The sequence below is a fragment of the Esox lucius genome, chromosome 7, assembly GCF_011004845.1.
Source record: "Esox lucius isolate fEsoLuc1 chromosome 7, fEsoLuc1.pri, whole genome shotgun sequence".
NCBI classification, from domain to species: domain Eukaryota; kingdom Metazoa; phylum Chordata; class Actinopteri; order Esociformes; family Esocidae; genus Esox; species Esox lucius.
This window is the reverse complement of record NC_047575.1, coordinates 49,297,940-49,324,206: the sequence shown is the minus strand read 5'-3', so window position 1 is coordinate 49,324,206 and position 26,267 is coordinate 49,297,940. Positions and strand designations below refer to the sequence as shown.

At 46.4% G+C, this 26,267-nt stretch overlaps 1 protein-coding gene across 2 annotated transcripts; it reads left to right on the top strand.

Annotated features, from left to right (window-relative positions):
* The first annotated feature begins 206 nt into the window (after nucleotides 1-206).
* LOC105026634 (multidrug and toxin extrusion protein 1) lies at nucleotides 207-25,501 on the top strand. Of its 2 annotated transcripts, XM_029120705.2 has the most exons (17): nucleotides 207-477; nucleotides 982-1,083; nucleotides 1,438-1,506; nucleotides 1,926-2,074; nucleotides 2,925-2,967; nucleotides 3,141-3,185; nucleotides 3,349-3,446; nucleotides 3,581-3,678; nucleotides 6,923-7,036; nucleotides 11,391-11,458; nucleotides 11,604-11,712; nucleotides 12,687-12,762; nucleotides 14,348-14,417; nucleotides 22,343-22,475; nucleotides 23,206-23,300; nucleotides 23,394-23,460; nucleotides 25,163-25,501. In XM_029120705.2, exons 1-17 carry the CDS (start codon nucleotides 286-288, stop codon nucleotides 25,420-25,422), a joined length of 1,788 nt encoding a protein of 595 aa, XP_028976538.2. In that variant the 5' UTR covers nucleotides 207-285; the 3' UTR covers nucleotides 25,423-25,501. The 2 variants fall into 2 exon arrangements, with proteins under 2 accessions (XP_028976538.2, XP_028976539.2); XM_029120706.2 differs by lacking the exons at nucleotides 207-477; nucleotides 982-1,083; nucleotides 1,438-1,506 and having other exon boundaries at nucleotides 2,073-2,126.
* The last annotated feature ends 766 nt before the right edge of the window (nucleotides 25,502-26,267 follow it).

The window sequence follows — 26,267 nt, the reverse complement described above, 5'->3', positions numbered from 1 at the left end:
CCTCCTTCAGTGAATTGTGAGTTTGCAGAAGTTATTGCTGGTGTTGAACAGCCGTCATACCAACATTCATGACTCCTGAACTCAATACTCCTACTGTAGGTGTCAAGAGGAAGGAGGCAGGGTTTGTGTAATATACTCAGGGGGCAGGGTCTATCTTCAATAGGTTACCACCCACACACCCCAAACTTCCAAACCAGTCTCTCAGCTTGTCCTTAGCTCCACCACCTGACGGGTATCAAAGTCTGTCCCGGTCGACAGATCCTGACCCACAGCTTCTCCCACAGAATGGAGGACCCAGAACGCCCTGTCTTAACTAATGGAGTGAATGGACATGCAGCAAGGAGGGATGCCGGTTCTGATTCCCACCCTGCCAGTGGGTCAGAGGGCTGCCCCGGGTGCATGAGGCAGATGAGCAGCTGGATCCCTGCGGCTTATGAAGTCGAGATGGTTCAGATCCTGAAACTAGCCGGGCCGGTGGTGAGACTACACGGCCACTTCTAAGGCTGTTCTACTTCTAGACCCGAGTGTTATGATTAGACCCAAGTATTACAATTAGACCCGAGTATTACGAATAGGCCTGAGTATTAACTGGTGCACTTATCTTTCCATAATTATAGGACTGTGATGATAATGTTTTAATGATATGTGAATAGCTTATAGAGTATTTAATAATAGCCTGCTGTAATATTTCTTCTTCAGTCAAACATCAAGCCACTGTCCTGATTTGCAAAGAATCTATTTGATTTTATAAAAGATGTTGTTTTATCAACAGTTGTCAAAAAGATATATAGCCAATGTATTCTCACACTTAGCCAGTTTATTCAGATTATTAGCCAGTTAATTCAGATTATTAGCCAGTTTATTCTGATTCTTAGCCAGTTTATTCTGATTCTTAGCCAATGTATTCTGAGTGGCAGACTTTGAATATCCTGTTGTAAATACTGAACAGTAATTATACATACTTTATCCTTTCCTCTGCAGGTCATTTCCCAGCTGATGATATTCACTATCAGTTTTGTTAGCACGGTTTTCTGTGGTCACCTGGGAAAGACCGAGTTGGGTGCTGTTGCGCTTGCTTTGTCGGTGAGTCTGTCTGACTGTCTGTGTGTTTAACTGTCTGTTCAACTGCCTCACTGTCTGTCTGCCTGTCTGTCTGCATATATGTCTGTCTGCCTGTCTGTGTGTTTACATATCAGTCGGTCTGTCTGTCTGTGTGTCTGTCTCTGCCTCTTTGTGTGTTTGTATGTCTCACTTTCTGTGAGTCAAATAGAATATTGTGTCTGTGTTTCCGGTTATATCCACTTTACCAGTGGATATAAAGCCTAGTGTCTCTTTAATCTATGATGTATTCCAGTGAAAGCTGAATGCCCTGTACACATTAACTATTTACAGTATGTTGTTCTGGACTTTAGTAATGCCAGTCTGTTCTGTCCACAGGTGATCAATGTCACTGGTATCTCCATTGGTTCTGGCCTGGCTTCTGCATGTGACACTCTCATATCCCAGGTGAGTCACCAGAACAGCTGATGTTATGTTTTAAACCTTCTAGACCATGGGGTCTGTGTTTCTTCTTGGATTGGTTATGGTTTCAGACAAATTAATTGTTGTGTTATTTACAAAAGTGGGAGCAATAATCTCATGATGTATGTGTGTGTGTGTGTGTGTGTATGTGTATGTCTGTCTTTTTGTGCGCGTGTGTGTGTGTGTGTCTGTATGAGTGTTTGTGTGTGTGTCTGTGTGTGTGTCTGTCTTTTAATGTGTCTGTATATGTGTGTATGTGTGTGTGCGTGGGTGTGTATGTGTGTGTGTGTGTGTATGTGCGTGTGTATGTGTGTGTGTGTGTCCGTGGGTGTGTGTGTATGTGTGTGGGTGTGTATGTGTGTGTGTGTGTGTGTGTGTGTGTGTGGGTGTGTGTGTGGGTGTAGACCTTTGGCAGTGGTAATTTGAAGCTTGTGGGGGTGATTCTTCAGAGGGGGATTCTCATCCTGCTTCTTGCCTGTTTTCCCTGCTGGGCTCTACTCATCAACACACGGCCCATCCTATTGGCTGTTAGGCAGAGCCCAGAGGTCGCCAGGTCAGTCACACACCATCCTATTGGCTGTTAGGCAGAGCCCAGAGGTCGCCAGGTCAGTCACACACCATCCTATTGGCTGTTAGGCAGAGCCCAGAAGTCGCCAGGTCAGTCACACACCAACCTATTGGTTGTTAGGCAGAGCCCAGATGTCGCCAGGTCAGACAAACAAACACCAACAAAATATTACAGACAGTGATGTAAAACATATTGCCTTATTTACACCCTACTAACAACCACTTTGTAAAATAAGTGACATAACTAACATCATAAAATACATGACATCATTAACACCCCAAACTCCATTACATTACTGACATTTATGTTTGTGGTTAAAATATTTTTTCTGTTTCATCTTCAAGTGTTAGGGCAAAATAAACTGGAGTTAGGATTAGGTATTTCCAGTCTAGGTTTAGTGTCAGCGTTAAGCATTAAGGCTAGGTTAAGATTAGGTACACATGTTAGGTTATTGAGGTTAGGTTAAGGTTAGGATTAGAGTAAGGTTAGTGGGTAGTTGTAGTGTAATGTTTTTACGGATATTCATCTTAAGTGCCTCCATTTAGATGTTTTAATATTTGGGATTCCTAAAGAAGTGAAGACTAGACATTAAGTACCATGAAAAAAAATCCATAACTGCTAAACCTTACCGTAACTGCTGAACCTAACCGTAACTGCAACCCAGAACTTTATTCCTAAATGAAACAATTAATCTTAATTCTGACCATAATTCTAACCCTGATTCTAACCCTAAATATAGCCCCAAATCAGATAAAGCTTTGTATGATTTTCTGTAGTAAGGACCTCACAAAGATTTGTGTGTTTGTTAATGTGTGTGTGCGTGTGTGTGTCACAGGCTCTCCCAGCTCTATGTGATGATCTTCTTGCCAGCCCTGCCGGTGAGAACACACTGTCTCACCCTCTGAAGTCTCACTCTCTGTGCTGACTCTCCCCATGGCATCTCACCCTCTTATGTCTCACTCTCTGTACTGACTCACTCCATGGATTCTCACCCTCTTATGTCTCACTCTGTGTACTGACTCACTCCATGGTACTGTTTCTCCCTCTGCAGGCTGCCTTCATGTACATGCTACAGGGGAGGTATCTGCAGAACCAGGTATTATTACTGATATTACCAATATCAATACAATCAATAGATTCTTATTATTAATATTATTATTGCATATTGACATCTTCAGATTCAGTTCTGATCAAACCATCTCCACACTGAGGAAAATAATGTAAACACCAATGAGTTGTGACGTTGTTCTGTTGGGCAGGGAATAATTTGGCCTACAGTGGCAGTGGGACTGGTGGGGAACTTTCTGAACGCTCTCATCAACTACTTGTTCCTCTTTGTCCTGGACCTAGGAGTCGCGTGAGTCTATTCTAACTCCCTGTACTCCATGACCATATTACTGTATATGAACATGTCTCTCTAACTCTTTCTGTCTCTCTCTGCCTCTCTCTCATCTGTCTGTGGTTATGTCTCTCTGTGTCTCTCTGTCTCAGTGGCTCTGCGGGGGCCAATGCCATCTCCCAGTACTCCCTGGCTGTGCTACTCTACTGTTACATTGTGAGCCAGGATCTGCACAAAGCCACCTGGGAAGGTATCCCCTAACTCCTAGTTCCTAACCTCTAGTTCCTAACCCCTACACATTTCTCCTAGTTCCTAAGCTCTAGTTCCTAAGGCCTACACCATTCTACTAGTCCCTAATCCCTAGACACTACACCTCTGTTCTAGCCTGTAGACTAAAGGCAGACATGTGCTCAGCATGTTGAAACATGTTTAATTATACCACCTGACTCTGGATGTTCCATTTCATTTAATATCTCATAGTATATTCTGTCACTCAGTAACTGGTTAACAGCCTGTGAGAAACAGGGCATGATATCCTTCAAGTTATGACATAACAGAAATAGGGCGTAATATCCTTCAAGTTATGACATAACAGGCCATCTTTTGTTGCAGCTGGGTCTGAAATGTTAGGATTGCACTTCTGTTACGGTCCCAGGACAGAGTTCTGCTGTGTGTGAACAGATCATGTCACTGAGAAAGAGGCTACAGGATGTTCCCTTCGAATCATCAACAGGGTTTTCCAACACAGCTCAAAGGGTATCAGAGGGGGGCATATTTCAGTTTTTGCCCTGACACTTGATTAAGCCAATCAACTCATTTTTGGATCTTTTGGCATAAACTGGTCTTCAGTTCAAGCATTTGGCTTGTGAGTCTTTATGTATCTCTGTGTGGTGTGTCTCTGTGTGTGGGTGTGTCTCTGTGTGGTGTGTGGGTGTGACTCTGTGTGGTGTTTGAGTGTCTGTTTGTCTGTAATTGCCTGTAATTTTGGTGTGATGTTAGAACTGTTGTCTCAGGGAGCACGTCCGTGGGTCGGGGGTTGGCCACCTGCGAGCTGGTTCCTTCTTTGTGCTAACAGGCTGTAGTGCATCAACACCCCCTTGCAAAGATCAATACTACCCATATCAATACCCCTTGCAAAGCCACTGAAGATTACAGTTACATTTTACCGTTGGGGAGGCCCTGACAGGCCCTAGATTGTTTTGTCTGCTTTGTATCCTCATGCTCTCTTGGCAATGTGGACATTTGGGCATTTCAAAGTTTGGGCTACTAATTTGTCTATTTTGCAGTAGCGTTATGGAATCTGTTGATGATTTTGTTTGTGCTCCTCCTGAATAGCTGAAATTACCTGAGGATCAGTTTTTAAAGTTCAGATACATTAAGGTCTGTTTTATCAGTTAACTTGCTGTCCGCTGGTATTTTGAAGGTAAAATTGAATAGATCGTCTTGTATTATATCAGCCACAGCGGTTGTGCCCAGTGTTGGTTTGACATTTGAGCAAGTAAAAGGAGTTCCTCCTTTTGCAAATAGATCATAATAGATTGAAATAACACCAAGAACTGGATTTGGGAAGGCTGAGGCAGTCGGGCAGGATACTGAAGAAGCTGAACTGGATTTGGGAAGGCTGAGGCACTGAGGTAGGATACTGAAAAAGTTGAACTGGATTTGGGAAGGCTGAGGCACTGAGGCAGGATACTGAAGAAGCTGAATTGGATTTGGGAAGGCTGAGGCACTGAGGCAGGATACTGAATAAGCTGAATTGGATTTGGGAAGGCTGAGGCACTGAGGCAGGATACTGAACAAGATCAACTGGATTTGGGAAGACTGAGGCACTGAGGCAGGATACTGAACAAGATCAACTGGATTTGGGAAGGCTGAGGCACTGAGGCAGGATACTGAACAAGATCAACTGGATTTGGGAAGACTGAGGCACTGAGGCAGGATACTGAAGAAGCTGAATTGGATTTGGGAAGGCTGAGGCACTGAGGCAGGATACTGAATAAGCTGAATTGGATTTGGGAAGGCTGAGGCACTGAGGCAGGATACTGAACAAGATCAACTGGATTTGGGAAGGCTGAGGCAGGATACTGAACAAGATCAACTGGATTTGGGAAGGCTGAGGCACTGAGGCAGGATACTGAAGAAGCTGAACTGGATTTGGGAAGGCAGAGGCACTGAGGCAGGATACTGAACAAGATGAACTGTGGTTACAACATCAGTGGTTGAAGTGGTGAAGGTCAGCTTCCCGTGTTTCATATGGATGACGACTCAGGCTCCTCAATGGGACGCTCCTCCCTCGGTCGTTCAGGCTCCGGAAAAGTGTTTGGAGCATTGGAGAGTCCCAGGTACAGGTTCAAGGAAGTTCAGGTGTGTTTCCACAAACGTTCATCAAATTTCCACCTAGCCTGTATGATCTGGTGTTGGCTGCCTGCATTCTAACGGTCTTCTAGCCTGTATGACCTGGTGTTGGTTGCCTGTATTACAACAGTCTTCTAGCCTGTATGATCTGGTGTTGGCTGCCTGCGTTCTAACGGTTTTCTAGCCTGTATGATCTGGTATTGGCTGCCTGCGTTCTAACGGTTTTCTAGCCTGTGTGATCTGGTATTGGCTGCCTGCGTTCTCATGGTCTTCTAGCCTGTATGATCTGGTGGCTTCCCAAATTCCAACAGCCTTTGCTCTTGTTCTCAGGTAGATCTAGGTAGTTTCGTTCGGGTTAGGGTTTGTGTATTAGGTAGTATTTATGTATTAGGTAGTATTTGTGTATTAGGTAGTATTTATGTATTAGGTAGTATTTATGTATTAGGTAGTATTTATGTATTAGGTAGTATTTATGTATTAGGTAGTATTTATGTATTAGGTAGTATTTGTGTATTAGGTAATATTTGGTAGTAGTGTTACATGGCATCTGCTGTTTGTGCTCCTACTGAAATGTCATGTCAGAGGAAAAGAGGCTGGAGACAAATGCAGGAGCATGTAATGCAGGATAGAGCACAGGTGTCAAACCGGCTCCATGGAGGGCCAAGGGTCTGCAGGTTTTGTGCTCGATTTGTTAACGGGGTCACTAATTAGTTAAGTTCTTTCTTCACCTGGTTTTATTTGGTTGGGCACCAATTGAAAGGAAAATCCAAAAACCAGCATCCACTCGGCCCTCCATGGAACTGGTTTGACCCCCCTGCAGTAAGGTCTATTTTTCAACTAATCTGCTGTAATCTGGAATTTACAGGGCATAATTGAGTATATAGAAGGAGTTCTACCTATTGCCAATAGATCATGATAGATTGAAAAAATATATATATAAATGGATTTGGAAAGGCTGAAACAGGATAATGAGCAAACCTTAAACATGATAAGCGAAGAGAAAGCAGACATTCATGCAACTCTTGAGGATGACCAAGCAGCTGATTTGGTCATTTAGGTGACAAGCTGCATCTGTGTTAGGAAACAGACCGGAAGCAGTGTTGTAACCTGCAGTGTAACCCTTGCCCTTTAACTCCTAGGCTGGTCAGCTGACTGTCTACAGGAGTGGGGACAATTCATCAAGCTGGCCATTCCCAGTATGCTGATGCTTTGCTTGGAATGGTGGACTTTTGAGATCGGAGGGTTCCTAGCAGGTACTCTCACCTGTGTGCGTTTGTTTGTGTGTACCTGGGTGTTTGTTTATATGCCTGTTTGTGTGCCTGTGTTCTAAATTTGGCAACTAGAGTATTTCATCCTGATACCCGGCCGCTAATATGAGTGCACCACTGAGCTCCAAAGTAGAGGTTCCTAACAACATGTCCTATAGGTTCTATGTCTATGGCTGGTAAAGACCATGCAGTCTAAGCTCCACTGACTGTGGGTGGCATTAGGAGCTGGGTCAAAGAGCTGGGATTCTCACCTTTCCTGCAACACAATCTCAGGGCTGTACAGACGCTGACTTAGTTTCAAAATCAACCTAATCCCCCAACGATGAATTTGGATTCACTGTTTCTATGACGCTCCTCCATGAACTGCCACCTTAACGTGGTGGAGGGGTTTGAGTACCCGAGTGACCCTAGGAGCTATGTTGTCTGGGGCTATATGCCCCTGGTAGGGTCTCCCAAGGCAAACAGGTCCTAGGCGACGGGTCAGACTAAGAGTGGTTCAAAACATCCCTTAATGATGAAAAATAATTTGAGTTCCGTGACGTCGCCCGGTATGGCGCAGCCGGGGCCCCACCCTGGAGCCAGGCCCGGGGTTGGGGCTCGCACGCGAGCGCCTGGTGGCCGGGCCTTTCCCCATGGGGCCCGGCCGGGCATAGCCCGAAGGAGCGACGTGGGGCCGCCTTCCCGTGGGCTCACCACCCACAGGAGGGACCATAAGGGGTCGGTGCGTAGAGGATCGGGCGGCAGTCGAAGGCAGGGGCCTAGGCAACCCGATCCCTGGACACGGAAACTAGCTCTAGGGACGTGGAACGTCACCTCGCTGGCGGGGAAGGAGCCTGAGATAGTGCGTGAGGTTGAGAGGTTCCGACTGGAGGTAGTCGGGATCACCTCTACGCACGGCTTGGGCTCTGGAACCACACTCCTTGAGAGAGGATGGACTCTTCACCACTCTGGAGTTGCCCATGGTGAGAGGCGGCGGGCTGGTGTGGGTTTGCTTATAGCTCCCCAGCTCTGCCGCCATGTGTTGGAGTTTACCCCGGTGAACGAGAGGGTCGTTTCCCTGCGCCTTCGGGTCGGGGATAGGTCTCTCACTGTTGTTTGTGCCTATGGGCCGAACGGCAGTGCAGAGTACCCGACCTTCTTGGAGTCTCTGGGAGGGGTGCTGGAAAGTGCTCCGACTGGGGACTCTATCGTTCTACTGGGGGACTTCAACGCCCACGTGGGCAACGACAGTGACACCTGGAGGGGTGTGATTGGGAGGAACGGCCCCCCTGTTTTGAACCCGAGTGGTGTTCAGTTATTGGACTTCTGTGCTAGTCACAGTTTGTCCATAACGAACACCATGTTCAAGCATAAGGGTGTCCATCAGTGCACATGGCACCAGGACACCCTAGGCCGCAGGTCGATGATCGACTTTGTTGTCGTTTCATCTGACCTGCGGCCGTATGTCTTGGACACTCGGGTGAAGAGAGGGGCGGAGCTGTCAACTGATCATCACCTGGTGGTGAGCTGGATCCGATGGCGGGGGAGGAAGCTGGACAGACTCGGCAGGCCCAAGCGTACTGTAAGGGTCTGCTGGGAACGTCTGGCCGAGTCTCCTGTCAGAGAGATCTTTAACTCCCACCTCCGACAGAGCTTCGACTGGATCCCGAGGGAGGCTGGAGATATTGAGTCCGAGTGGACCATGTTCTCCACCGCCATTGTCGAAGCGGCCGTTCGGAGCTGTGGACGTAAGGTCTCCGGTGCCTGTCGAGTCGGCAATCCCCGAACCCGGTGGTGGACACCGGAAGTAAGGGATGCCGTCAAGCTGAAGAAGGAGTCCTATCAGGCCTGGTTGGCTTGTGGGACTCCAGAGGCAGCTGACGGGTACCGACAGGCCAAGCGGACTGCAGCCCGGGTGGTTGTGGAGGCAAAAACTCGGGCCTGGGAGGAGTTCGGTGAGGCCATGGAGAAGGACTATCGGCTGGCCTCGAAGAGATTCTGGCAAACCGTCCGGCGCCTCAGGAGAGGGAAACAGTGCCCTACCAACGCTGTTTACAGTAGAGGTGGCCAGCTGTTGACCTCAACTGGGGATGTCGTCGGGCGGTGGAAGGAGTACTTCGAGGATCTCCTCAATCCCGCCGTCACATCTTCCATTGAGGAAGCAGAGAATGAGGGCTCAGAGGTGGACTCGTCCATCACCCGGGCTGAAGTCACTGAGGTGGTCAAGAAACTCCTCGGTGGCAAGGCACCGGGGGTGGATGAGATCCGCCCTGAGTACCTCAAGTCTCTGGATGTTGTGGGGCTGTCTTGGTTGACACGCCTGTGCAACATCGCATGGCGGTCGGGGACAGTGCCTTTGGGATGGCAGACCGGGGTGGTGGTCCCTCTTTTTAAGAAGGGGGACCGGAGGGTGTGTTCCAACTACAGGGGGATCACACTTCTCAGCCTCCCCGGGAAAGTCTATGCCAGGGTTCTGGAGAGGAGAATACGGCCGATAGTAGAAACTCGGATTCAGGAGGAACAGTCTGGTTTTCGTCCGGGCCGTGGAACACTGGACCAGCTCTATACCCTCTACGGGGTGTTGGAGGGTTCATGGGAGTTTGCCCAACCAATCCACATGTGTTTTGTGGATTTGGAGAAGGCATTCGACTGTGTCCCTCGCGGCATCCTGTGGAGAGTGCTTCGGGAATATGGGGTCCTGGGTCCTTTGCTAAGGGCTGTCAGGTCCCTGTACGACCGAAGCAGGAGCTTGGTCCGCATTGCCGGCAGTAAGTCAGACTTGTTCCCAGTGCATGTTGTCACCGGTTCTGTTCATAATTTTTATGGACAGAATTTCTAGGCGCAGCCAGGGGCCGGAGGGTGTCAGGTTTGGGGACCACACGATTTCGTCTCTGCTCTTTGCGGATGATGTTGTCGTGTTGGCCTCTTCAAACCAGGACCTTCAGCATGCGCTGGGACGGTTTGCAGCCGAGTGTGAAGCGGTGGGGATGAGAATCAGTACCTCCAAATCTGAGGCCATGGTCCTCAGTTGGAAAAGGGTGGCTTGCTCACTTCAGGTTGGTGGAGAGTGCCTGCCTCAAGTGGAGGAGTTTAAGTATCTAGGGGTCTTGTTCACGAGTGAGGGAAGGATGGAACGGGAGATTGACAGACGGATCGGTGCAGCTTCTGCAGTAATGCGGTCGATGTATCGGTCTGTCGTGGTGAAGAAAGAGCTGAGCCACAAGGCGAAGCTCTCGATTTACCGGTCAATCTATGTTCCTACTCTCACCTATGGTCATGAGCTTTGGGTCATGACCGAAAGGACAAGATCCCGGATACAGGCGGCCGAAATGAGCTTTCTCCGCAGGGTGGCTGGGCGTTCCCTTAGAGATAGGGTGAGAAGCTCGGTCACCCGGGAGGAGCTCGGAGTAGAGCCGCTGCTCCTCCACATCGAGAGGGGTCAGCTGAGGTGGCTTGGGCATCTGTTTCGGATGCCTCCGGAACGCCTTCCAGGGAAGGTGTTCCAGTCCCGTCCCACCGGGAGGAGACCCCGGGGAAGACCTAGGACACGCTGGAGGGACTATGTCTCCCGGCTGGCCTGGGAACGCCTCGGTGTCCCCCCGGAAGAGCTGGAGGAAGTGTCTGGGGAGAGGGAAGTCTGGGCATCCCTGCTTAGACTGCTGCCCCCGCGACCCGGCCCCGGATGAAGCGGAAGAAGATGATGATGATGATGTTTCTATGACGTTTTGAGCTTCCACAGCATGCTTTGTTAGACCTCCACTGGCAGCCAGGTCATATTGCCTGCATCTCCCATACAGCAAAACATGCATTCACATTACAGGCAGTGTCACAGATACACACAGAAACTTGTAGAGATTCACAAATTCATTGTTGTGGGCTCCTGCAGATACAGAAACTCTTTTAACCAAGCCAAAATAAGATGCAAATGCTTCGGTGTTAGCAGGAAGCAGCAAGGCTCAAATCAATTGAATTAACTTACTAAGTTGCCGCTTTGGTTCTGTTAAACTGTTGTGGTCCAAATGCAATTAGTAAGTACATCCTAATATCCTTCTTTGAATGTGTTTCACCAGGCAGTAAAAGTCCAGTACCATCTATTTACCACTGTCTTTCAACACAATCTCTCTCGTCCTAATCCATACAGTGACCTAATGCTGTGGGCCTTTTGGGCTCCATCTGGAGAACTATATGTGAAACATGTCCCTAGAAATCTGAGGTCCCAAGGGTGAACTGTTTTTTCAAGGCCATCGTCAATAGAGCCCTGAATGTATGAACTAGGATGTTACATCTTCCTCTTCCCCATCCATCACTCACTCTTTATCCTTCCTCCCTCTCCTTCTCTCTCTCCTCGTCTCCCCCTCAGGTCTGATCAGCGAGGTAGAACTGGGCGCCCAGTCTGTGGTTTACCAGTTGACTATAATATTCTACATGGTAACATCTCAACAACACCACATCCAGAACCAAACATTGGGCCCTTCATAAAACGTTAATTAGCTGAGTGAATGTGGATTTATTTTTATGACAATTTATTTATTTCTCGCTTTTCCCGTCTTCCTCTTTCCCAAACCTCTCTTAGTTCCCACTTGGGTTCTCTGTAGCGGCCAGTGTGAGGGTGGGCACAGCGCTGGGTGCAGGGAACACTGAACAAGCCAAGCTGTCTGGAAAGATTGCTGTTATCTGTGGCGGTACGTGACTAAGCTGCTAACCCATGCTAGCTAACCCATGCTAGCTAACCCATGATAGCTAACCCATGGTAGTCAACACCTGCTAGACAAAACCTTCTAGTTAACTCATGATAGCTAACACATGGTAGCCCACACCTGCTAGATAAAGGCTTCAAGCTAACCCATGATAGCTAACACATGCTAGTTCACACCTTCTAGCTAACCCATGATAGCTAACCCATGCTAGCTAACTACAAGCTCCCACATTTCTCGAAAGGATGGGGTTTTAGTTGGAGATTTCCTCTGACATTTTATTCAGAACTGAAAGGTTTAGACTTCAAAGTAAGTGAATAGACATGATGCTACACGGCCAGAGAAAGCAGGCCACTTCCAGAAGAAAATTTCTGGTCAATTAAAATATGTTAGCATACCAGTCAGAAAATAAAAATGTAGTGAAAACCTCAGATAAAATCTAGCCAAAAAAACAAATTGTTCTAAATCCCAGTATGTCTGAAACATTTGCCTGTATACTGGTTTGGTACCACATAGAGTGAGGCAAAAAAGTATTTAGTCAGCCACCAATTGTGCAAGTTCTCCCACTCAAAAAGATGAGAGATGCTTGTAATTTTCATCATAGGTACACTTCAACTATGAGAGACAAAATGAGAAAAGATAATCCTGAAAATCACATTGAAGGATTTTTAATGAATTTATTGGTAAATTATGGTGGAAAATAAGTATTTGGTCACCTACAAACAAGCAAGATTAGAAAGAGCTGTTCGGTTTGAATATGTGACAGAGAACTTTCATGCAAATATATTATGCCAATAAGTTCATGCAAGTTGTTAATCATAGGTACCCTTTTCTGTTATAATATTAACAATTGTCTAGCTTTCTATAAAAAATATTACGCACACCTTTACATACTTTCTCTTTCATAATATGAAGGGTTGTCTAAAGCTTTACTAAGAAAGTGCGTTTCTGATTCGTTCCAGTGATCGTGTCCTGTTTCGTGGCCATGATCATCATCCTCAGCAGAAATGTGATTGGATATATCTTCACCACAGAACAGTGAGTACAGAACACTCATTAACTTAATAATCCTCACGTGGTTATGTGTGTGTGTCTCTGTGTGTGTGTCTCCGTGTGTGTCTCTGTGTGTGTCTCTGTGTGTGTCTCTGTGTGTGTGTGTGTCTGTGTGTCTCTGTGCGTGTGTGTGTGTGTCTGTGTGTTTGTGTGTGTTTCTCTGTGTGTGTGTGTGTCTCTGTGTGTGTGTGTGTGTGTCTCTGTGTGTGTGTGTGTCTCACTCTGTGTGTGTGTGTGTGTCTCTGTGTGTGTCTGTGTCTCTGTGTGTGTCTGTGTGTGTGTGTCTCTGTGTGTGTGTGTGTGTCTCTGTGTGTGTGTATGTCTCTGTGTGTCTCTGTGTGTGTGTGTGTGTGTGTGTCTGTGTGTCGTCTGGTATTTTCAGTGTCTAACTCACTGTCTTTATCGTCTAGTAAATCCGTCATCTATTAACCGTCATCATTTCTCTGGTGTTCTGGTCTTACCAGGGAACCAGTTCCTTGGTATCAATCCCCTCTGCTCTGTTTTTAAAGTTTTTTATGCAACAAGATGATGATTTATTTTACCTGGAATGCGCTACTGAACGTCAGAGATGCTTTACCAGCCGTTGTCCATCAGAGACATTGCGCTTGACAAACATCTATGACCTGAATCTTACTGTTCACGGTGCAGATTGTGCTGAGTTGTTTTGGCTTCAGGTTTACTGTACATTGTTCCTAGTCTATGTGAGCAGAGTACAACAGATAATGGCAGATCACTGAGGCGGGGTGAACTCAAATTCTCTATTGACCATCATGGGGCATTTCTCCACACACACCTTAAAAATCATCCAGATTGCAGCTATAAGCAACTGTTGAAATGAAGACACAGTCTGAGTATCCCAGGGGGTGCCGAAATGTCGGTTGTATAGATATTCAGGCAGAGAAGCAGGAAAAGGAGCAGATAGAGGAGCAGCATATTGTTCCTCGACAGGGAGGACAGGAGCTGGAATAGGTCCCTCTAGGAGGAAGGACAGGAGGAGGAAAAAAGTTAAATTCCAGAATTGTCTGCAAAACACTTGGGAGCAATGACCCACTAGCAGTCTGGAAAGGCATGAGACATAATTTTACTATGAAACCAGGTTCACTGAGGTCCAGTGTCCATCAGTTAACGGAAAGGAGTGCAGACAAGGTCATTCCTGATCTGTCCGTCACAACCCCTGTTCCAAAAACATATTCTCCATCAGCAGTGGGAGTCCAGTGGGAGTCCAGTTGAAGGCCAGTTGGAGGCTAGTATAGGTTTGGACACCATGAAAAGGCCCCTGGATAGAGACCAAAAATCCCCCTCCGAACTATAAACTATAAAAACCTCCCTTCTCTCTGTAAATGAATGTGATATATTTAACACTCATCTCCTATTATCTCATATTTTGAGATTGGCACCTATTGTATATACTGTAATTGTGTGTCAACTTAATGTTTATTTAGTATATTCTGTCACTATATATAGTCAAACACTACCAGTACCATTCAGCAAATAAAATTCTGGATGTACTAACCAAATAAAGGCTATTAAGATGTCTGTCTTTCTTGTTTTTTTTTTCTGTCTGTTCTAGGGACATAGTCAATAGGGTGGGTGACATAAATCTGGTGTATGGATTCTGCCATCTGGTAGATGGCATCGTAGTAAGTACACTGTGTGTATATTGTCAGTAGTGTCTGTATATATTTGTTGTAGTGTGTGTGTGTGTGTGTGTGTGTGTATATATTTGTTGTAGCGTGTGTGTGTGTATCTGTTGCAGTGTGTGTGTGTGTGTGTGTATATATTTGTTGTAGTGTGTGAGGAGAACCACCATGATGGTCAGCGCCCTGAAAAGAGAATGTAGGAAAGCGGAATGTAAGTGGAGGAAAACTAAACTTCAAATTCATTATGACATCTATAAACAAAGCCTTGGTAGCTTCAACAATGAGTTACGCAGGGCCAGACAGCAACATTTATCGGTAATGATCAACAAGAATATCAACAATACCCGCACTCTATTTGTCATGGTCGACAAGCTTACAAACCCAATAAAGCAGATAGCATCAGAACTCATGTCCACTGTGAAATGTAATGAATTTGCGTGTTTCTTCATTGAAGAAATTATAAGTATTAAACGGACCATCAGAACTACACAGTCTAATAAGGACTCTGTACCGTCACCACAACCAGCAAGACATAACTTGGTTATTATGTCGCAATTTAATACGATTTAATTGATAAAAAATTCCTAGAAGAAACAGACATCTTAAAGCTTCTACGTGTTGTCTCGACACACTGCCATCAGACTTAAAAAAAAAAAAAGGTACTCTATAACAATGGACCTACAGCAAATAGTTAATAGCTCTCTGCAATCAGGCATTTTCCCAACATCTATAAAACAGCTGCCATTAAGCCCCTATTGAAAAAGAGAACACTGGATGCATCTATAATGAACAATTATAGACCTGTATCAAATCTCCCTTTTATTGCCAAGATCATTGAGTCTTCAATCAACTTAGAAAAATTGCGACCTTAAGCGGTCTCTTAGACAAATTTCAGAAAATTTCCGACCTCACCACAGTACTGAAATGGCCCTGATTAAAGTTTTAAATGATATATGGCTGAATACTGATTCTGATAAAATAACAGTTCTGGTTCTATCTCAGTGCAGCATTTGACACTGTAGATAATAGAACACTTATAGATAGGCTGGAAAATTGGGTAGGACTCTTCGGGACAGTCCTTAATTGGTTCAGATCTTATCTAGATGGCCGGAGTTACTTTGTCACCATTAGTAATCATGAATCTGATAGGGTGGCTATGACATGCGGAGTTCCACAGGGATCAGTTCTCGGACTGCTTCTGTTCAATCTCTAAATGCTACCTCTGGGCCAAATTCTACAGAACAACAACATTAACTACCACAGCTATGCCGATGATACTCAAATATATATGGCTCTCGAACAGTATGACAACAGCTCAATAGACTCTGTGTCACTGTATAGAACACATAAATACCTGGATGAACCAAAATGTCTACAATTAAACAACAGAGTTTATTGTGTAATAACAAGTATTGGTAAAGAGCTGGATTCTTTGCCCATTAAAACCAGGGATCAAGTGCGTAATCTTGGTGTTCTGATAGACTCAGACCTCACATTTACCATATCAAAAGCGGTCACCAAAACAGCATTCTATCATCTAAAAAATATAGCCAGAATCAAGGGCTTGGTGTCCCAAAATGACCAAGAGAAACTCATCCATGCTTTTATCTCTAGTAGGGTTGACTACTGTAATGGCCTCTTAACTGGACTCCCCAAAAAGACTGTAAAAAAACTACAGCTCATTCAGAATGCTGCGGCTAGAATTTTAACCAGGACCAAGAGAACAGATCATGTCACTCCAGTTCTTAAATCTTTGCATTGGCTTCCAGTCAGTTACAAAATAGACTTCTAAGTGGTGCTTTTAGTTTATAACTCTCTGAATGGTTTAGGATCCGAATACATTTCTGATATGTTTGAAGAATATAAACCGAGCAGGGCTCTTACATCCATGAACACAGGTCAGCTAGTAGAGCCCAGACTCTAAACTAAACATGGAGAAGCTGTGTTTAGAAGTTATGGTGTACAAAACTAGAATAAACTACCAGAAGATCTTAGACGAGCCCCAAACTTATCCAGGTTAAAAACACTTCTCTTCTCATGTGCCTATGACTGAGCTCTTAAATCTAACCACACTGTTTAGCCTTATAGCTTCCTATGTTTTTATCCCATTTTTAATCTTTATATGTTATGGTATTTTTTTTTATTATTATGATGTTTTCATTTGTTTTGATGATTTCATTTGAGTATTTGTTTTTATGTTATTTTAGTTTCATATATTTGTCTTTGTAATGCACATTGAATTGCTTTGATGTATGAATTGTGCTATATAAATAGACTTGCTGGCTAGGTGTGTACACCCTGATGAGCCAAAACATTCCGACCTCCTGCCTAATATTGCTGTTGGTCCTACTCGACGAGGCCCAGATTGTACAAAGCCTTTAAAAGATGGTGTCTATCTATTACACTAGAAAATAATCTGGATATGACCTTTAATTGAGTAAAAAAAAAAATCATAAAGTAATTATTGTCATCATATCATGTCATCATCTTCCGCTTATCCGGGGCCGGGTCACGGGGGCAGCAGTCTAAACAGAGATGCCCAGACTTCCCTCTCCCCAGACACTTCCTCCAGCTCTTCCGGAAGGACACAGAGGCGTTCCCAGGCCAGCCGGGGAGACATAGTCCCTCCAGCGTGTCCTAGGTCTTCCCCGGGGTCTCCTCCCGGTGGGACGGGACCAGAACACCTTCCCAGGAAACAGATGCCCAAGCCACCTCTCGATGTGGAGGAGCAGCAGCTCTACTCTGAGCTCCTCCCGGGTGACCGAGCTTCTCACCCCATCTCTAAGGGATCGCCCAGCCTCCCTGCGGAGAAAGCTCATTTCGGCCACCTGTATCCGGGATCTTGTCCTTTCGGTCATGACCCAAAGCTCATGACCATAGGTGAGAGTAGGAACGTAGATTGACCGGTAAATCGAGAGCTTCGCCTTGCGGCTCAGCTCTTTCTTTACCACGACAGACCGATACATCGACCGCATTACTGCAGAAGCTGCACCGATCCGTTTGTCAATCTCCCGTTCCATCCTTCCCTCACTCGTGAACAAGACCCCTAGATACTTAAACTCCTCCACTTGAGGCAGGCACTCTCCACCGACCTGAAGTGGGCAAGCCACCCTTTTCCGATTGAGGACCGTGGCCTCGGATTTGGAGGTACTGATTCTCATCCCCACTGCTTCACACTCGGCTGCAAACTGTCCCAGTGCATGCTGAAGGTCCTGGTTTGAAGGGGCCAACATGACAACATCATCCGCAAAGAGCAGAGACGAAATCGTGTGGTCCCCAAACCTGACACCCTCCGGCCCCTGGCTGTGCCTAGAAATTCTGTCCATAAAAATTACGAACAGAACCGGCGACAAAGGGCAGCCCTGCCGGAGTCCAACATTCACTGGGAACAAGTCTGACTTACTGCCGGCAATGCGGACCAAGCTCCTGCTTCAGTCGTACAGGGACCTGACAGTCCTTAGCAAAGGACCCAGGACCCCATATTCCCGAAGCACCCTCCACAGGATGCCGCGAGGGACACAGTCGAATGCCTTCTCCAAATCCACAAAACACAAGTGGATTGGTTGGGCAAACTCCCATGAACCCTCCAACACCCCATAGAGGGTATAGAGCTGGTCCAGTGTTCCACGGCCCGGACGACAACCACACTGTTCCTCCTGAATCCGAGGTTCTACTATCGGCCGTATTCTCCTCTCCAGAACCCTGGCATAGACTTTCCCGGGGAGGCTGAGAAGTGTGATCCCCCTATAGTTGGAACACATCCTCCGGTCCCCCTTCTTAAAAAGAGGGACCACCACCCCGGTCTGCCATCCCAGAGGCACTGTCCCCAACCGCCACGCGATGTTGCACAGGCATGTCAACCAAGACAGCCCCACAACATCCAGAGACTTGAGGTACTCAGGGCTGATCTCATCCACCCCTGGTGCCTTGCCACAGAGGAGTTTCTTGACCACCTCTGTGACTTCAGCCCGGGTGATGGATGAATCCACCTCTGAGCCCCCATCCCCTGCTTTCTCAATGGAAGACGTGACGGCGGGATTGAGGAGATCCTCGAAGTACTCCTTCCACCACCCGACGACGACTGTAAACAGCGTTGGTAGGGCACTGTTTCCCTCTCCTGAGGTGCCGGACGGTTTGCCAGAATCTCTTCGAGGCCAGCCGATAGTCCTTCTCCATGGCCTCACCGAACTCCTCCCAGGCCCGAGTTTTTGCCTCCACAACCACCCGGGCTGCAGTCCGCTTGGCCTGTCTGTACCCGTCAGCTGCCTCAGGAGTCCCCCAAGCCAACCAGGCCTGATAGGACTCCTTCTTCAGCTTGACGGCATCCCTTACTTCCGGTGTCCACCACCGGGTTCGGAGATTGCCGACTCGACAGGCACCGGAGACCTTACGCCCACAGCCCCAGAGCAGCCGCTTCGACAATGGCGGTGGAGAACATGGTCCACTCGGACTCAATATCTCCAACCTCCCTCGGGATCCTGTCGAAGCTCTGTCGGAGGTGGGAGTTAAAAATCTCTCTGACAGGAGACTCGGCCAGACGTTCCCAGCAGACCCTTACAGTACACTTGGGCCTGCCGAGTCTGTCCAGCTTCATCCCCCGCCATCAGTTGACAGCTCCGCCCCTCTCTTTACCCGAGTGTCCAAGACATGTGGCCGCAGGTCAGATGAAATGACAACAAAGTCGATTATCGACCTGCGGCCTAGGGTTTCCTGGTGCCACGTGCACTGATGGACACCCTTATGCTTGAACATGGTGTTCGTTATGGACAAACTACGACTAGCACAGAAGTCCAATAACTGAACATCGCCTGGGTTCAGATCAGGGGGGCCGTTCCTCCCAATCACGCCCCTCCAGGTGTCACTGTCGTTGCCCACGTGGGCACTGAAGTCCCCCAGTAGATCGATAGAGTCCCCAGTCGGAGCACTTTCCAGCACCCCTCCCAGAGACTCCAAGAAGGTCGGGTACTCTGCACTGCCGTTTGGGCCGTAGGCACAAACAACAGTGAGAGACCTATCCCCGACCCGTAGGCGCAGGGAAACGACCCTCTCGTTCACCAGGGTAAACTCCAACAGATGGCGGCAGAGCTGGGGAGCTATAAGCAAACCCACACCAGCCCGCCGCCTCTCACCATGGGTAACTCCAGAGTGGTGAAGAGTCCATCCTCTCTCAAGGAGTGTGGTTCCAGAGCCCAAGCCGTGTGTAAAGGTGATCCCGACTACCTCTAGTCAGAACCTCTCAACCTCACGTACGATCTCAGGCTCCTTCCCCGCCAGCAAGGTGACGTTCCACGTCCCTAGAGCTAGTTTCCGTGTCCAGGGATTGGGTTGTCTAGGCCCCCACCTTCGACTGCTGCCTGATCCTCTCTGCATCGGCCCCTTATGGTCCCTCATGTGGGTGGTGAGCCCATGGGAAGGTGGCCCCACGTCGCTACTTCGGGCTGAGCCCGGCCGGGCCCCATTGGAAAAGGCGCGGCCACCAGGCCCTCGCGTACGAGCCCCAACCCCGGGCCTGGCTCCAGGGTGAGGCCCCGGCTGCGCCATACCGGGCGACGTCACGGAACTCAAAATGTTTCTCATCATTAAGGGGGTTTTGAACCGCTCTTAGCCTGACCCGTCGCCTAGGACCTGTTTGCCTTGGGAGACCCTACCAGGGACATATAGCCCCAGACAACAAAGCTCCTAGGGTCACTCGGGTACTCAAACCCCTCCACCACGTTAAAGTGGCAGTTCATGGAGGGGAAAATAAATAATTATTTTATTCAAAAACATGTGTGCAGCTTCTGCAGTAATGCGGTTGATGTATCGGTCTGTCGTGGTGAAGAAAGAGCTGAGCCGCAAGGCGAAGCTCTCGATTTACCGGTCAATCTACGTTCCTACTCTCACCTATGGTCATGAGCTTTGGGTCATGACCGAAAGGACAAGATCCCGGATACAGGCGGCCGAAATGAGCTTTCTCCGCAGGGTGGCTGGGCGATCCCTTAGAGATAGGGTGAGAAGCTCGGTCACCCGGGAGGAGCTCAGAGTAGAGCCGCTGCTCCTCCACATCGAGAGGGGTCAGCTGAGGTGGCTTGGGCATCTGTTTCGGATGCCTCCGGAACGCCTTCCTGGGAAGGTGTTCTGGTCCCGTCCCACCGGGAGGAGACCCCGGGGAAGACCTAGGACACGCTGGAGGGACTATGTCTCCCGGCTGGCCTGGGAACGCCTCGGTGTCCCCCCGGAAGAGCTGGAGGAAGTGTCTGGGGAGAGGGAAGTCTGGGCATCCCTGCTTAGACTGCTGCCCCCGCGACCCGGCCCCTGATAAGCGGAAGAAGATGGTATGGTATGGTATGGTATGTGTGCCACAATTATTGTCACCCTCGTATTTAGTAGTTTTTGTACCTTCCCTTTGTCATCATGACAGCTCTGAGTGGTCTTCTATGGTGTTTGATGAGGTGGGAGAACCCATAGTAAGGGAATTGCTGCATACTGACACACTGATCATCCATAACATTACGACCGCCTGCCTAATATTCTGTAGGTCTCACTTTTGCCACCAAAACAGCCCTGACCCATCAAGGCATGGGCTCCACTAGGTGTGCTGTGGTATCTGGCACCAAGATGTTAGCAGCAGATCCTATAAGTCCTTTAAGTTGCGAGGTGGAGCCTCCATGGACCGAACTTGTCCAGCACATCCCACAGATGCTCGATTAAAATGAGATCTGGGGAATTTGAAGACCAAGTCAACACCTTGAACTCATTGTTGTGTTCCTCAAACCATTCCCGAAGCATTTTTGCTTTGTGGCAGGGCGCATTATTCTGCTGAAAGAGGCCAATGCCATCAGGGAATTCCGTTGCCATAAAAGGCTGCACATGGTCTGCAACTATGCTCAGGTAGGTGGTACATGTTAAAGTAATATCTACATGAATGGCAGGACACATGTTTTCCCAGCAGAAGCATCACACTGCCTCTACCGCTTGCTTCCTTCCCATAATGCATCCTGGTGCCATGTGTTCTCCAGGTAAGCGACACACACGCACCTGGCCAACCACAAGACATAAAAGAAAGACCAGACCACCTTCTTCCATTGCTTCGTGGTCCACTTCTGATGCTCACATGCCCATTGTAGGCGCTTTCGGCAGTGGACAGGGGTCAGCATGGGCACCCTGACTGCTCTGTGGCTATGCAGACACATGCACTGTATGTTCTGACACCATTCTATCAATACCAGCATTAACCTTTTCAGAAATGTTTGCTACAGTAGCTCATCTGTTGGATCGGACCACATGAGCCAGCATTTGCACCCAATGTGCATCAATGAGCCTTGGCTGCCCATGACACTGTCGCTGGTTTACTGCTATTCTTTCCATGGACCACATTTGATAGGTACTGACTACTGCAGATGCTCTGACCCAGTCGTCAAGCCATCACAATTTGGCCCTTGTCAAAGTTGCTCAGATCCTTACGCTTGCCCAGTTTTCCTGCTTCTAACACATCAACTTTGAGGACAGAATGTTCACTTGCTGCCTAATATATCCCACCCACTGACATGTGCCATGATGACGGCATTATCAGTGTTATTCACTTCACCTGTCAGTGGTCATAATGTTATGGCTGATCGATGTACTCTCCCATAACTCTTTAGAGTCCTTGGTCCTTGCTTGTTTAATCTGCTCTTCAGTTTACCACACAGGTTTTCAATGGGATTTATGTCAGGGAACTGTGATGGCCATTGCGTAAGCAGATTCTATAGTCAGTGAAACTTTTACATGTGGAGTGGGATATTTGGATGGTTGTACTTGATGGAATCCATATTGTTATGTATCTGAACAAGATTCCCAGGGTCTTTCAAAGTAAAACAGTTGGACAAAATCACAGATCATGGTGTAATAATGTTACAGTAATGTGTGTGCGTTGTTGGTAATGTATTTGTGTGTGTGTTTCACAGTGTGTGGCAAGTGGTATCGTGAGGGGAGCGGGGAAGCAGATGATTGGGGCGTGGTTAAATCTGGTTGGCCACTATCTCATTGGTCTCCCCATTGGAATCTCCTTGACGTTTGCTACTAAGATGGGCATCTTGGGTGAGCATGTTATGGCATCATAGATGAAATAATCATGTTATTACATCAGAGGTGAGATAATTACATTGTATTACAGCATGCATGAGATGGAGGATGATAACATTACTACACCATGGTTGAGATAGTGGATGATAACATTATTACACCATGGTTGAGATAGAGGATGATAACATTATTACACCATGGTTGAGATAAAGGATGATAACATTACTACACCACGGTTGAGATAGAGGATGATAACATTACTACATCACGGTTGAGATAGAGGATGATAAGATTACTACACCACGGTTGAGATAAAGGATGATAACATTACTACATCACGGTTGAGATAGAGGATGATAAGATTACTACACCACGGTTGAGATAGAGGATGATAACATTACTACACCACGGTTGAGATAGAGGATGATAACATTACTACACCACGGTTTAGATAGGGGATGATAACATTACTACACGATGGTTGATATGGAGGATGATAAGTAACACAATGTAATGACTTGCAATATTTTATGCTGGGTATCTGTCTAAGCACTGAAAAAAGCGCTTTATAAAATAAATTTTATTCAACTACAAACTGTTGAGGAACACATATCATTTGGGTTTTAATGGGAAACTACATTTGTGCCACAGTAAGGTCATTAATTATGTATAACCTTGAAGAAACAATTATATAATTAAGGTAGAAAATGTCTGTAGTTCTCACCTTTTCCTCTCTCTCTCTCAGGAATGTGGACAGGTCTGTCCTTCTGTCTGTCATTCCAGTCTGTGTTTTTCATAGTGATGCTCTGTAAAATGGACTGGATGAAGGCCACTCAAGAGGTCAGTCACTGATATCCCCATCCTCTATGTAATCTGAGTAGTCGATGTATTTGGTCAAACCGTGTGTGTGTGTGTGTGTGTGTGTTGGCTTAGGCTTTGGTGAGGGTAGGAGTTGAGCATCTGAAGAAGAAAGATGAGCAGATTGGACTTGAAGACAAAGGTAACATTTCACCAAGTCCAAAGTTCCATGCATTCCAATTTTCCCAATTCCTTATATTCAGAGTTCCAGAATATATTCCAGTTATTCAGCTCCATATATTCCATTACATTCCAAGTTCTACACTTCCTTACATTCCTAGTTCTGTAATTTAATATATTTAAAGTTAATTTCCTTATGCAGTATATCAAGTTCCACAATTTAGTATATTCCAAGTTACAAAGTTTCACATTAAGGAAAATGCTGTATGATCACAGATTAAACATTAAATCACACATTAAAGCAATACTCTGAAACTGGTTTCAGTTTATTGCTGAGTTAGTTTTCACAGTGTGGACAGAGTCTCTTTTAGGTCACATCAGACCTGCAAGTCACTGCAAGTTGGCACTTTTCAGAGAGGTTTGCAGTTTTATTATTAAGATCCACTTATTAAAGAGGCAGTTAGTAATTGTGAAACAGTGACATTTTATCATCAAAGTTGGCCAGTAATCAGAACAGGTTAGAACCAGGAACAGGCCAGTGTGACGAGACATCACTGTTAGAACCAGGAACAGGCCAGTGTGACGAGACATCACTGTTAGAACCAAGAACAGGCCAGTGTGACGAGACATCACTGTTAGAACCAGGAACAGGCCAGTGTGACTAGGTTTCTGTCATGCAGCCATCCTGAGGAAAAACGTAGTGCATATTGGCCCTCATTTATCAAAAGTGCGTACACCAACTTTCCAGCGTACACCTGGCGTACACCCAAAACCATGGTGACTGAGATTTATCAATATGGACGTTGGCGTACGGCACTCTCACTTGAGTTAGTGCGAAAATGCGCAGAAAAAAAAATCCTAACGCACTGACAAACTAAAAGATGTGATATATTATGACCCACTGTAAAAAAAAAAGTCAGTGTTTATTTTTGTGCAACATGGACTTCAATGTTTAATTTGTGTGACTTTACCAAAGCATTTGATTTATATGTATTCTTTCAGATGCGAGCCTGTGCGCTTTACATGACGTTTCAGGGTTAGGCCCGGCAGTTGCGCACGGACTGGGTTCAGTAATAAAAGGCTTTTAATGACCAAAATATAATTCAGACTAACAAAATAATAAAAATGACATTCTTCTTCTTTTAAATAATAATAATAGAAATAATAATAATAAAGACATTCTTCTTCTAAATAACAATAAACGTCCTTAATAATAAATATCATAAAATAATAAGACGAATATTACAAATTGTCATGCAATTATTAATGTGAATGAATGGTACTCCACATCACATCGTCATCTTTTATTCCGCTTTTTAAACTGCCAAATGAAAAAATGTATTTCTTTCTACCTCCCTGGTGATCGTCTCAATCTCCACGTCAGAGAAGTTTCTCTTTTTTTGCCGTCTTCCGTGTGTCCATGGCGTAAAATGAGGGCTTGGGGGAAGTGGAGACTTGAATATATAGGGGCGTGTTATTCTAATGACGGTCGTTTTCAGCCGCGGCATTTATCAAGGGCAGGTATTGCGTACACCTGGATTTTAAAGGTACGCACAGCTTCATAAATCAGGCGGTGAGAGGAGTGTAAGCACAATCCTACGCCAACATATACGCCTGTTTCTACGCAAGAATGATAAATGAGGGCCAATATGTTTTTCACTGAAAATCTTGTCTCACTAGCTTTAATCAGTCAACCTAATTTTGTCTTTCTGTTAACTCTTCAGGTTGGTCGAAGGGCGTCCCTGAGGCCGCTGGGGGTCCAGGGGACGTGAAAAAGGATGTGGACAGGACTGATGGGGCTGAGGGTGGGGCTGAGGGCGGGGCTGAGGTTAAGGGGGGAGGTGAAGTGGAGGAACAGCCAGTGGGGTTGGTGTTAACTTTCAGGCAAGTCCTTCTTCGCCGTGGGCTGGCTGTTCTCGTCATGTTCCTCATCCTCACTGCTGGGATTGTCCTCAGTGAGGTGTTCACCAATCTGCTGATGTAACCAGACTGTTACACACACACACAGACTCTCTCACACAACACAAACACACACAGACAGACTCTCACACAACACAAACACACACACAGACTCTCACACAACACAAACACACAGACAGACTCTCTCACAACACAAACACACACACACAGACAGACTCTCACACAACACAAACACACACAGACTCTCACACAACACAAACACACAGACAGACTCTCTCACAACACACACAGACAGACTCTCACACAACACAAACACACAGACAGACTCTCTCACAACACAAACACAGACAGACTCTCTCACAACACAAACACACACAGACACTCACACAACACAAACACACAGACAGACTCTCACACAACACAAAACACACACACTGCAAAATATAGATGTCATATCAAGTATATTTGTCTTGTTTTCAGGTTAAAAGTCTAACCATCCTTAAAATAAGTTATGTTTTTCTTAATATTGCTTGGTTTTCGAACAAATGCCTTGAATGTCAAATAATTTGTCTTGTTCCATTAGGAGATTGTTTCACTTGTTTCAAACAAGTGTCTCCTCAAATATAGTTAAATATTCTTGTTTTTTTAACAGTGCAGGTGTTATTGTCTGTGGGGTCATTTTAGACATGTTAAACTGTCTGTTTGGCTCAAAATGCAGACAGGCCAATTCACAGGCTTCCTCTTCTGGGATAGAAAGCTACTTAGTATCTGGTGTCCAGATAACCTGGTCAACAAAGCTGAATGCTCATCTCACCATGTGGTGATGCTGTAGCCTGGAGGTTCTTCTTCAGCCTTCATTCCACTCCCACTTCTGCACATCGGATGGAGTCTGGTCTTTCCTCAGCCTCA

What these genes read in the sequence shown, in the direction of transcription:
- LOC105026634 (XM_029120705.2), top strand. Translation starts at nt 286, where the DNA reads ATGGAGGACCCAGAACGCCCTGTCTTAACTAATGGAGTGAATGGACAT. An exon ending in GTCCTGGACCTAGGAGTCGC is followed by an intron (nt 3,447 to 3,580) that starts GTGAGTCTATTC and finishes TCTCTGTCTCAG; the next exon opens with TGGCTCTGCGGGGGCCAATG. An exon ending in TACTAAGATGGGCATCTTGG is followed by an intron (nt 22,476 to 23,205) that starts GTGAGCATGTTA and finishes TCTCTCTCTCAG; the next exon opens with GAATGTGGACAGGTCTGTCC.